This window comes from Stegodyphus dumicola, chromosome 5 (genome assembly GCF_044657685.1).
Source record: "Stegodyphus dumicola isolate Sdum_Otavi_A_Nest chromosome 5, ASM4465768v1".
Classification (NCBI taxonomy): domain Eukaryota; kingdom Metazoa; phylum Arthropoda; class Arachnida; order Araneae; family Eresidae; genus Stegodyphus; species Stegodyphus dumicola.
In genome coordinates this window covers 144,155,066-144,168,457 of record NC_140772.1, presented here as the reverse complement: position 1 = coordinate 144,168,457, position 13,392 = coordinate 144,155,066, and the positions used below count along the sequence as shown (strand labels likewise).

General features: G+C 31.3%; 1 protein-coding gene across 3 annotated transcripts in view; it reads left to right on the top strand.

Moving 5' to 3' along the window:
• The window catches only part of LOC146997257 (uncharacterized), an 81,057-nt gene extending 70,136 nt beyond the window's left edge, over positions 1-10,921 (top strand). For 2 of the 3 annotated variants that reach the window (XM_085816287.1, XM_085816286.1), the window contains exon 3: positions 8,824-10,921. In XM_085816287.1, coding sequence (XP_085672413.1) covers positions 8,909-10,333 — 1,425 coding nt within the window. In that variant the 5' untranslated portion in view covers positions 8,824-8,908 and the 3' untranslated portion in view covers positions 10,334-10,921. Of the gene's footprint in view, positions 1-641; positions 660-8,823 lie in introns of those variants that run through there. The other variant, XR_015040945.1, reaches the window with a different exon arrangement.
• Positions 10,922-13,392: the final 2,471 nt, after the last annotated feature.

Here is a 13,392-nt window from a genome sequence, read left to right as displayed (position 1 = left end):
CAAATCCTGGTTATCTTTTCTAAGAAGGGAAAGTAAGAAAGTGTGCCATTTATAAAGCTTAAATTTTGCTAGATTTGCAGGTTTTTCGCGCTCGCATTTTACGTGCTTCTTAAGAATCTCTGGTAATAAAATGGGAACTTTCCATGACTTGTTGCCAATCTAATTGGAGAAAAAAATTTATTCTTTATAGGGATACTTGCGGGAGGTAACCGTCGAGCAATCTTCTTGTATCTGTCTCGTCCCATCCTGTTTGTTATTTTATTAAAACGTGTTTGGAAAATTTTTTCCTGATTGCATGGTTTGATTTGAGATGATAGATGTCAATCAGACCTTTTAATATGGCATCCTGAGCTGTTGGTGCCAGCAGCTTCATTTCCTATTATACCTGTATATTCTCATAATGGAATTTAGGCTAATAAGAGGAATATTCATTTCCATATTTATTGTTTTTAAAAGATTTTGAATAAGTAAAGATATTTTCTTCGTGGAACATTGAGCGTTTAAAAATCTTTGACAATCTGTAAAAATGCTCGCAAACTGTAACTTACTACTTTTGACAAAAAACGTATAAGTAATCATTTATTAAATTAATGAATTCAAACATATGAACATATATATTTAATAAAATAAAAATATTTCAGCGCAAATAATTATCGACGTATATTTGAAGAAGAAGAAGGAGAAGCAGGAATATACTACAGTGATCAACTACTAGAAGAATTGGATCCCCAATGTTTAAGATTGCAATACGTGTCGGAGACGTAAGTCTTTTCGGAAAAAATAATAAAACAAAACATAATGTTTCAGGTCCAGTTTAATTATACCTTTAATAATTTTTTGACAAAAACGCTGGTCTGGAAAATAATACGTTTTCAGATTTATAATGCTTAATGTTTTTTTCATTCCTTCATTACAAAAATATATTATAAATGTTTAAGATGGAAAATCCTATTGTGAAGAATTCAAATTTATTGTAATACCTTTTGATTATGAGGAAACGTTATTGCATTAACTAATGAAATATCTAAACAGAAAGCTAATATACAAAATACACGTGTTTAAACGGCCAGTTTGTAAAATTTGTGAATGAGAAGTTGTTATGAAGTTAGTTGTTGAATGTCAAATAGTTGATATAATTAGAGTAACAAAGACAAAAAGGACTTTATGTTTATAAATAATAATATATATGTATGTAAAACAAATTACGTAAACACTGAAATCCATCCTATACTCTATTCGGAACAAATCTAATATAAATTGTTCTCTTCATCTGTTTCTGTTAGACTATATATTTCTAGATTTACAGAGATTTAGAATATTATTTAGCTCGAGTTTTGAGAATGTACTCATCAAACATAATAAAAATTTCCAGATTCCAACTTTTCATTGTAATTATTTTTTTAATATATAATATTAAATAATTTTGAATTAATAGAAAATTAAAAAATAAAAATTAATTAATTAAAATATATTTATGTAGATATATATATCCCCATCACATGATTTACATAAAGATGATGACCTAGCTAAGTGGGAATTTAAATTTCCTGAATCAAATATTTCTCTTACTAAGCCACAATGTTGTCGAACTATGCACATTTTTTTCTATCTCTGTCACCGCTGACACGACGTCGTGCTACTTTCTTCCTATTCCAACAATATGAGAAATATAAATATTCTAGAAATAGGTAGGTTTAGAATTTCAAATGAATTGGAGCCGCAAATATGAATTGAAATAAATCTGAATATTTTATATTATTCATCTGCCAAATTTGCTCTGTATTATAGATCAATATGTGCGATCAGAATTCCTAACATTAATTCACACACACACACACATACATATATATCTATATATATACGTTTATCGTATATATGTTATGGTGAAACGCCGAAATCTGGAGAATGTCGACTTTCACCGGTGAATGTCAACATTCACATAGTCGCTTGTTGTATGTCCGAAATATTTTCCAAATACTCTTATTTCTGACTTACACCGGTAAATGTCAACATTCACCATCTACTAATGGTGAATGTTGAACACATAAGAATATTATATTTTCTCCGTAATTCGGTCACGAAAAAACGCACTTAAATTAAGAACTTAAGAATATAAGAACTTAAAACACACTGTACATTCAAAATGCGAAAGGAAAATAATAGAAGTTTAAAACTTACAAAATTACGTGATTCAAATCTTATTTATTGCAAAAACTTAAACTCTTATGACACTTTCAATTGCACAAGAGGCCCTTGCTTTTACGACAGCATTTATTTGTGGAACACTTCCTTTTGCAATGACAGCGTGTACATATACTCCTCTCTTTTCAACCTACACCAGAACACATCCGTGAGTGTCGACATACACCGGTGAGGGTCCGAATGTACAAGAATGTAATGCAATATTCGATCTTTCACCGACGTATTTGGTGAATGTTGACATTCTCCGGTGAAAGTCGACATTCTCCAATTTCGGTCTTTCACGGTAACATATATATATATATATATATATATATATATATATATGATTTTCCTTTTACAATTGAAATTTTATTCTTCATGATGATTTAACTCTAGTCCCCGTTAAAACATTATTAACATTTTGCTTTCAAATTACTTCAAAACATCTTTCGAAATATAACTTACCAGTATGGATTCACTCTTTTAAAATAATTCTACTTTAATTAAACTTAGGAGATAATATAATCAATTAATCAATATTGTTTAGGAAATAAATTATTATTAACTAACTTTGCAGCAATTGCGCAAGTAATTGTAACTTCTTTTCGCACTTAATGAATTTAAGATCATACAACATTGGATATGCTAAATAGCAGCTATTAGCGCTATTTATCGCTTGCCTAATGTACCCACTTTATATATTACCACCATTCTTCTTTCTTAATATTTTAATTTTTAAGTTTTATAAAGTTCTTATACAAAAACTTTACTGTATTGAAGGTTAGCAGCCTCCTTACTTTTATATCTTGCTAGTTTATCTGAAATTGAAATCATTTAATGTCATTCCACTAGATGAAAAACTTGAAAATTTAACGCCATGCCTGCTACAGATAAACCCAAAATACAATTTTTATGAAAAACATTTAACTGTATTTACATGATTACATGCGGCACTTGACATATAAAATATATAGGACAGACTAAAAACAATCTTAACTTTCGAATCAATAACCATAGAGCTTAAATCAAAACATTCAACGCACAAAAAATAGCATTAAAATAAGTACACCATCACAACTCAATACAGCAGAATTAGAGCACTTTAAACACCATGACTTCAACTCTATTCAACTTCAGATACTAGATATAATACCCAATCACAAAACACGAATTTTTCAGGAATCTCTCTATATACTAAAACAACGTTCACTTTATCCATATGGACTTAACACTTATATACATAGTCATAGAGATACTTCTAAGAAGTCTATTTTCAGCCAATTTAAGCACTACAGCAACAAAACGCAGAGAGGAATAAGAGGAAGCAAAATAAAAAATAATGCGAGATTTTTATCCACTTTGGATACATTTGCATTGAAAAAACAATTGAAATGTTTCTTTGACTCAGACAACTTTCCCAAGAAACCTCTCAACTGTTACACTCCTGTACTAATAAATTCCTTATCAAACTAAAAAAATTCATTCAATAAAGCTACGACGACACACAAATCATTAAAGACATGATTCTCGATTTTAGTTTTTTCGGACTCTCTAATAGTCTCACTCAACGCAAAATTTATTTTAAAGTCAATTTTCTACATCCGCAGTTTGACAATATTCATTTCTCAAGAATCATCAGAGATTGTAAAGATTACTTCCCCGCAGTTGATACATTAACTATGGTTGCATTTAAATATCAAAGGACCTTAAGCAACTTGCTGACTAACCACCATGAAATAGATGAAACAGCAGAATGACATTGTAAGACACCAATTTACAGCAATTACGTGGATTCTCATCACCAGCGCATAATTACTGGCAACCTGAATATCATACTGAACCATCAACTTAAAACACTAATGAGTTATGGTACAAAATTTAGACCAGTCAGAAACATGACTACAAATTTCTGTTACAAGACTTTCGAAAACAACATCAACAAAGTTATAGTTAAAGCAAGCTATCAACTGAATTTACCCATAGATACCTTATAAAAATGGAAAGCCAAAATTCTTCAACGCATATCCACCGAAATCAGTCACCTCAAGTTTAAAAGTACACTGAATTGGTCGCAACTTACATCAGATATTAAAAAATTAAAACAGCTCTTTACTATTACAAAAATAGTTAAACAACTAATAACTTTAGCATTATATGAAAACAATTCTACGCAGAAATTATTCATAAAGAACTTCTCAACGCGACTACTTATCAATTAGCCAACCTTACAGAAACATCTATAATAAACAGGTTTAAAACTTTTCATAAGAAACTCAATATTACTTTCAATGCAAACTACAACAGATTTACTAATCTTTATGCGATTCCCAAATTCCATAAAACACAATTAAAATTCAGATTTATTGCTAATGGAACTAATAAATTACAAGAAAAATGTAGACTATTATTTTTCAATTCAACTTAATAAAATCTGTAAATTTATTTTCAATGATTGTAACACTAATCATAACAATCCTGGATCATTCATAATAACACTCCTGTCATTAATACTATTCAAACCATTAACATCCAAAACATTAATTGCTATGACTTTGAAAACTTATATACCTCACTTCCTCTAGAAGAAATCTATACCAGTCTACTTGATCTAACTAAACTCTTCCCTGATATGCTCAATATCATGACTCTTGACAAATGGGAAACCTACCTAAAATGCACACTTTTTCATAACTACATCAAGTTTCAAAATCAAATTTTTAAACAAGTCAGAGGATTGCCAATGGGCTTACATTCCAGCACCTCGATCTGTAATATCTTTTTATTTGTCAAAGACTTTAACTTCCAAAAAATCTACAACCACAAGAGTTAAATTACTACAAACACACCTACAGATATATTGATGACCTTATTACAATTAATAATTTTGATAAAATTGAACACTCCGAGATTTATCCGAATTGTCTTACACTTAATAAAACTAATAATTCACAAAATAGCATAGACTTTCTAGATCTTCAAATCATTAACTACAAAAAAATTTTACTTTTTGACAAAACAAGAAACTTCAATTTCAGTACTAACAAATTAATAAATTGGAACTCCAACATATCCAAAAAAGTAATTAACAATACTATAATTAATCAAATACAACGAATTAAAATTATATGGACAGATACAATAGATTTACAACGCGAAATTTTGCTCCTTATTAAAATTCTCAAAAATAATCTAATACCCATTCAATTTATCAACCATTGCCTTAAAAGAGCAGGCGTTAAATACTCACCCTAAATCATGTAACTGATAGGGATATGATAATTTGTTCCTAAACCTGAGAAGGCGGTATAAGTTGGATGACTATCAGTTGAAGGATTTGTATATAGTGTAATTACTCAATTGTATATATTGTAAAAACCTAATTGTCTTCAGACTCATGCTGTTACTATACTGTTACTAAAAAAATGGGCCTATTTCATGACTTTAGTCTGTCTAATAGCTCTTGGACAGTGAAAAATTCCTTTTTTCCTTTCTTAAATTCTTAATCATTGCGACACGACAATTAGCCAGAAATTAATTAATTTCCATTCACTAGTATTTTCAAAAAAATCTTAACAGACATTCTCCCTCAAATAAGAACTCCACATAATACATCCTTCAAGAATTCCGAGTCCAACCCACTACCATAAATTACTTCACCCAAGTCTTACCGACTGATATTATTCAAAGCCCCCACTGCCGCTAAGAATTTTCGGACACCCAACACTTATGAGTCAGACACGAAGCGAACACTTTGCCAACTCCCCAACTAGAAAGAATGTAAGTTACTTAATACCTTTTCTGGCCTTTATATCTTCATGTACATTCACTGTTCTTATTATATATTATTTTTTACATTTTTTTATATTACTTTATATTGTCTTTGATTTGTTTTTACAAACTTTGCATTATTTATCTTATTTTGTAATCTTCTATGTTTATTTCAACTTTACTTTGAATTCGATTTCATAATAACAATTTCCAATGTTTAATTTTTACAAATAATATAGAACTCAAATGCATAAACATGAAGGTGTCGGGGACGGTTACTCGGGTTATATCGGATTTCTCTACAGATTTTGCTTTTTACTTCAAATTGAATTGACAAAATTGCTTCATAAGAATAAGTTCTTTGACTATAAGCTTTGGATCATAATCCCTTCTATTCGCGAAGATATTTAGGATATTTGACTAGAATTGCCGGTTTGGCTTTAACTTATAACTCGAGTAAAGACGAAACACCTTCGTATTTACGTATTTTTATCAATTATTGTTCGTTGAACGGGAGTTGGTTTGTTCCCCTTGAAAAGTCAATTAATTTCCGATCAATGACAATGATTACATGGTTTTAATTTTCCTTTTACAATTGAAATTTTATTCTTCATGATGATTTAACTCTAGTCCCCATTATTAACATTTTGCATTTTGCTAAACATTATTAACATTATTAACCAAAAACATTATTAACATTTTGCTTTCAAATTACTTCAAAACATATTTCGAAATATAACTTACCAGTATGGATTCACTCTTTTAAAATAATTCTACTTTAATTAAACATAGGAGATAATATAATCAATTAATCAATATTGTTTAGGAAATAAATTATATATATATATAATCGTTTATTGCAATGCATGGTCGGAAACGCTTTCCTGGCGCTATAGTGACGAGAGACAACACAAGAAAAATAGGGTACGAACAGTGTAAAGATATTTCTTTATTATTCTTAGCGCAGCGAAAACTAAGAAATAAGAACAAAAACATTGGATTGTCATCAAAGAAAGTATTCGAAAGTTCCTTAGGAAAGTATCCTAAACATGGGTTTGGTAGGGGTAGTCCAGTGCATTGTTCAGCAAGATCACGAGACCTCACTTGCATTATCACTTCCGCTCGGGGTAATTCAACACATTCGTGCACGAAACCCCTGTTAGAAGTCCAACAGGAACTTGTGGCACATATCGTGGCAGCTGCTGGGAAAGTCCTGAGGATGCACAGTATTTTCCAGAACATCTTATGGTCGATGTGCGAGAGATGTGATACCTGCATCAGGGTGCAGGTCGTAATTTCGAACACCTTCTTTGAGGTCCATAAGTGTCTAATTTTGTTCCTATTTTTTAATTTCTCTTGTGCTAAGCATAATTGGTGTCCGTTCTTTTTTGTGTTTTGTGTTGTTTGTACCGGCCAGGAAAGTTGTTTCGGCCCTGTTTTGCCATTTCATTTTTCCTCGATGTCGTCTCTCTCATATATGTGCATAATTACTTATGACTCAAGTGTTGCTACTATATGATGAAATTTACAAACACGGTGTTTACAATGCTACATATTCCCATCCGAAAATATCTTTTTTTTTCCTCTTGCCCTTCAAATAAGAAATGTGTGTCCTTCATTGTAAAATCTCCTGGAACTTTAATACTTCTTTTTTCGAGGACAATGGAGAAAATATTTCAGTATAGGCAGCAGTCAATATTCAAACATTACATTGTGAAAGCCATTAAAGTGATTTCGGCCATTAGCCGAAACGCTCAGAAAGGCTTAATTCGCATAAGGATTTAGGAAATACATTTTGAAAAACTTAGCAAATTTTCCTTCAATAAATTTAATGGAACAGGCAAAAGAAATTACAGGGAACAATAAATATAGGAGAAAACAGATATTTCTTTTCCTAATTTGTTTTACTGTGTTTGATTTCTTTCTTTCTTCCTGTATAAATAATTAAAACTTAAAGAATGTAACTGAAGAATGAGAATAAAATTTTCAATTGAAAACAAATGGTGGCAAAACTCCTAGTGCTGCTCTGCTGGACGACGAAATAGACCAGCAATATTTTCCGAATTTGGAATAACAAGAGAAAATTTGAAACCTGTGCAGCCAGCGATGCAAAGGGATTCTTCTGAGAGAAAGATGACTTAAATGAGGAAACTCGGAGATAATGTAATGATGTCTAAGGTTACCTCTACTGGGATAATAATAAGAAAAGGTTAAAATACAAAATACGTAAGTAAATTATACAAAAATTGAAGAAATTTAAAATATCTAGCAAGCGTAAGAAATAGTAATTGATTCAAAACCTAAATGAATCTAAAGCTCTCAAACTTATACTCGTTTAAATACAGGTTTTTCTGATTCAGAAAGAACGTTACGTGTATATCTTCTAAGATGCTTTTTCCATCCTTTTTTTTTTTTGTAGTTGTTTCATTTTTGATTTCAGTTTCCTTTTTTTCTCCTATTTTGCAATTTTCCCCATTGTTTCGCTCTGTTTTTAAGCCACCTGTTTATTATTACTATTATTATTATTACAACTTATGTAAAAATTAAGTAAGGAAAAGTAAGGCACTGAAACTTTGCAAATTATCACACTCTACGTGAGATTCGTGGTGGTCGCTTATTGCATACAAATCACGCCAAATTCTTTAACTTCTCTGCTTGGCTTTAGGTCCTTATAACGAAAACAACCAATTCGCCCTTTGTAGAAAAATATTCTGTCAGGCAATAAATCTACGGGGAGATTTTTCCCTATGAAACTGAGCCCAAAGTGTTATATAGTATCTAAATATTAAAGTGTTGTACATGTTAAACGTGATCGTCGTTGCATTACTTTCACTTTTTTACTACTGAAATAAAGATATACTGATTATTTTGTAGATTGGAAAACCCTCCTTGTGATCATGAAAAGGAGCAAAAACTGGAAACCGAGAGAGAACTAGAAAAGAAGCGAGAACCGGAAAAGATGCAAGAACTGGAAAAGAAACAAGAACTGAATAAAAAGGAAGAACCGGAAAAGAAGGAGAAACTGCAAAAGAAGGAGAAACTGGAAAAGAAGCAAGAACTGGAAAAGAAACAAGAACTGAATAAAAAGGAAGAACCGGAAAAGAAGGAGAAACTGGAAAAGAAGGAGAAACTGGAAAAGAAGCAAGAACTGAAAAACAAGAAAAAACTGGAATTGACACAAAAACTAGAAAAGAAGCAAGAAATGAAAAAGAAGCAAAAGCTGGAAAAGATACAAAAACTAGAAAAGAAGCAAGAACCGGAGAAGATACAAGAACTGGAAAAGAAGCAAGAACTGAAAACGAAGCAAGAGCAGGAAGCGAAGCAAAAAATGGAAAAGAAGCAAGAACTGAAAATGAAACAAGAGCAGAAAAAGAAGCAAAAACTGGAAAAGAAGGAAGAACTGAAAAACAAACAAAAACTGGAGAAGCAACAGAAACTAGAAAAGAAGCAAGAACTGAAAAAGAAGCAAACACTGGAATGGATTCAAAAACTAGAAAAGAAAGAAGAACTGAAAAACAAGAAAAAACTGGAAGAGATACAAAAACTAGAAAAGAAAGAAGAACTGAAAATGGAGAAACTACTAGAAGAGATGCAAAAACAAGTGAACAAAGAAGAACTGAAAAGGCAGAAGGAACTGGAAAAAATGCAAAAACTAAAAAACAAAGAAGAACTGAAAAAGCAGAAAAAGAAGCAAAAACTGGAAAAAAAGGAAGAACTGAAAAACAAACAAAAACTGGAGAAGCAACAGAAACTAGAAAAGAAGCAAGAACTGAAAAAGAAGCAAACACTGGAATGGATTCAAAAACTAGAAAAGAAAGAAGAACTGAAAAACAAGAAAAAACTGGAAGAGATACAAAAACTAGAAAAGAAAGAAGAACTGAAAATGGAGAAACTACTAGAAGAGATGCAAAAACAAGTGAACAAAGAAGAACTGAAAAGGCAGAAGGAACTGGAAAAAATGCAAAAACTAAAAAACAAAGAAGAACTGAAAAAGCAGAAAAAGAAGCAAAAACTGGAAAAAAAGGAAGAACTGAAAAACAAACAAAAACTGGAGAAGCAACAGAAACTAGAAAAGAAGCAAGAACTGAAAAAGAAGCAAACACTGGAATGGATTCAAAAACTAGAAAAGAAAGAAGAACTGAAAAACAAGAAAAAACTGGAAGAGATACAAAAACTAGAAAAGAAAGAAGAACTGAAAATAGAGAAACAACTGGAAGAGATACAAAAACAAGTGAACAAAGAAGAACTGAAAAGGCAGAAGAAATTGGAAAAAATGCAAAAACTAAAAAACAAAGAAGAACTGAAAAAGAAGAAGAAACTGGAAAAAATGCAAAAAATGGAAAAGAAGCAAGAGCCGGAAAAGATGCCAGAACTGGAAAGATAGATGAGTCAGAAAAGACGCAATACCTGGAAAAAGAAGCAAAAAACGGAAAATAATCCAAATCTGCAAAACCAGCAGGAACCGGAAAAGAACTGTCAAACCCGAAAAGGAAACCGGATGAACTGCGAAAAGAGCCAGAACTGGATAACGACTGTAGAACGATTGATTTAATGACCAAACGAAGCAAGACCCGAAAAAGAAAAATAGAACAAATAAATCATATACCACTGCAAATAATACCACTGCAAGCATTAAATATCAACGTCAAAAGAATAAACACCTTTCTTCAAGGAAGCTTTGCAATACACTGTCATAAGCCAGAAGGTATAGAAAAAATCAGCTATAACCTCATTGCCAAAACAGTTGCAAAAGATATAGTTAACGTAAAACTTCCGGAAGCCACAATACCAAAATGCACAATTCATAATACTCCAAAAAATTTCAACTCTGATGAACTGATTCAAATTATAGCCCAAGAAACATAATCAAATATTTCCCACCTAAGGCCTTTATTTAAACTGAATTATCAAAATAATATCGATAAATGGATCATAAAATGTCACGGTGAAACTTTCCAAAATTTTATGAGTAAAAAACAAATATATATTGGATTGCGCACCAATAAAATAACCGAGTTTATCGGTGTACGCAGATGTCAAGTCTGTCAGGATTTCTCTCATAAGACAAACCAACCAAAATGCTCATTCTACGGCGGAAAATATGTTTCTTGCTGTTATTCCCAAACTCCGTACTGCATAATCTGTTGGATTAACAATAAAAAGTATGAAACAAAATTTGACTGTAAACATCCAGCTTTAGCTATTTCCTGGTCCACATATCAAACAGAAGTTAGACGAGTAAAATCCAATACATATTATCAACAATAATGCAAGATCCTGCAGACTATCTATAGACCCTTTCCATCAATAAAAAGAATAACAATGGCATCCGCTTTCTCAAAATAAATCTTCAAAGAGCAAAGACCGCCACCGACCAACTATGTCAGTATCAAGTAGATTATCTGGCAGATTTTATTATAAATCAAGAACATTATTGCATCACTGGCAAATTAGGAAGAAGTCCAAATAACTGGGCAATTATTCAACGTCATGCTTCAACGGGTGTTTTATCTCCTCGTACAGCCATATTCATTCCAAACAATAAATGGAATTCTACAATAATTATTAATACTCGAGATATAATCACAATTTCAATCAATACTAATGCATCTCAGCTTCTTATTACTAGTATCTATATATCTCCGTCAAAAATCCAAATCAAACCTTATCCATACTAAATGAAATCTTACAACAATAATAATAGTCCGCATGTTTTTTGTGGAGACTTTAACTCGCAAAGTACTTAATGAGGATACTTACAAACCGATCACAGAGGAAGAATACTTGAAGAATTTTTAAATGCAAACAATCTCATTCTACATAATCATTTTACTGACCGACCTACCTTTGATAATACCTACAATAATTATTGGACTGATCTTCTTATTTCTACAACACATCTTGATAATAAAATTAACAACAGATCAATACTAGATGAACATACCGAATCTTATAACAAATATATCTCTTTTGATATAACTGAATATACGTCCTTTACTGCACTTACCAGATTTAAAATCAATAATAACAAAAAAAAAAGAAATTTCAACAAAAGTTCAATCCAATTTCAAATGACTTTCTAAATGCTATTATTCTGTGTACAACCAAAACAGAACTTAATAATATTACCAAGGAACTTATCAGAAAGTTTCAAGATACCTACGAACGTACCTTCTTCAAAAGATCATCAATACCCATTATAAAAATCAACTGGTGACGAAAGAACTCCGCTAAGTCAAACACAAAACACGAGCATTACGAAGAAAACTGAAATCATCGCAAACTAATGAAGAACGACTCAACCTACTTCAAAAATACAAAAAACGAAAAGCCCCATATAAAAAGCAAATAATGTCTGCAAAGCTTTAAGCATGGTGCAACTATTGTTCAAACAACCAGTATACGTATGGCTCATTGTACAAAATTGAAACCAACAAAATCTTCCACCCAACGCAACTTACAGTCACTAATAGGGGAAATAATGATAAAAATGTTACGAAGATCACTTTAGAAAACATTCTAGATGTTATTCTACCAAAAGAAAACATATATGATGATTTAACTGAACAAAGATTAATTCGTTGTAATCTACTTCCAAGAAAATGATAACACATTTACAGCCATGGAACTCAATCTATTTATTAAAAAACTCAATAACGAAAATGCTCCTGGACCAGATAGAATCTGCTATCAAATTATACATAAAAGTAATCCTAAGCTAATTCTAATCTGCAATAAATGTCTCCAACTTGGTATTTTTCAAGACTGCTATAAAACAAGACAAAACATACTCTTCCTCAAAAAGAACAAAGCTCATGAAAATCCTAATTCCTATCGGCCAATTAACCTTCTACCATCCCTTGGAGAAAATCTGAAAGTTGTATTATAGGAAGACTTGAATACCATTTTCACCATCATAAATTCATTAATGAAAATCAGTGTGGATTTAGGCAGCAAAAATCTACCATTCATGCAACCAGTGCAGTCCTAAACCAAATCCATGTTAATAAAATCAATAACCTACACTCCGCAATAATCAGCTTAGGTCTCAAATCAGCCTTTGATTCATTATGGCGGCCCTCAATTAAAGAAGCACTTAGAAATATTGAATGTACTTATAATATCTATTAAATTATCAATAATTTCCTTGATAATCGGCATAGTCTCATTTTATATAATAATTCTTTAATCAGAAGAAAACAAGTTCGTGGATGTTCACAAGGCGCATGTATAAGCGCAGAATTATGGAATATTACATTTAATAAAATTATAAAAAGTGCTTGGCTTCCTTTTGCTAAAATTACTGCTTTCGCCGATGATGTCGCATTTGTTATGAGTGGAAGGTCCCATTTAATCCTTCGAAGAAATTGTCAAGAAATAATAGCCATATTCCAGCAAGAATGCAAGAAAATTAAACTTGAAATTTCATCCTCCAAATCTAGA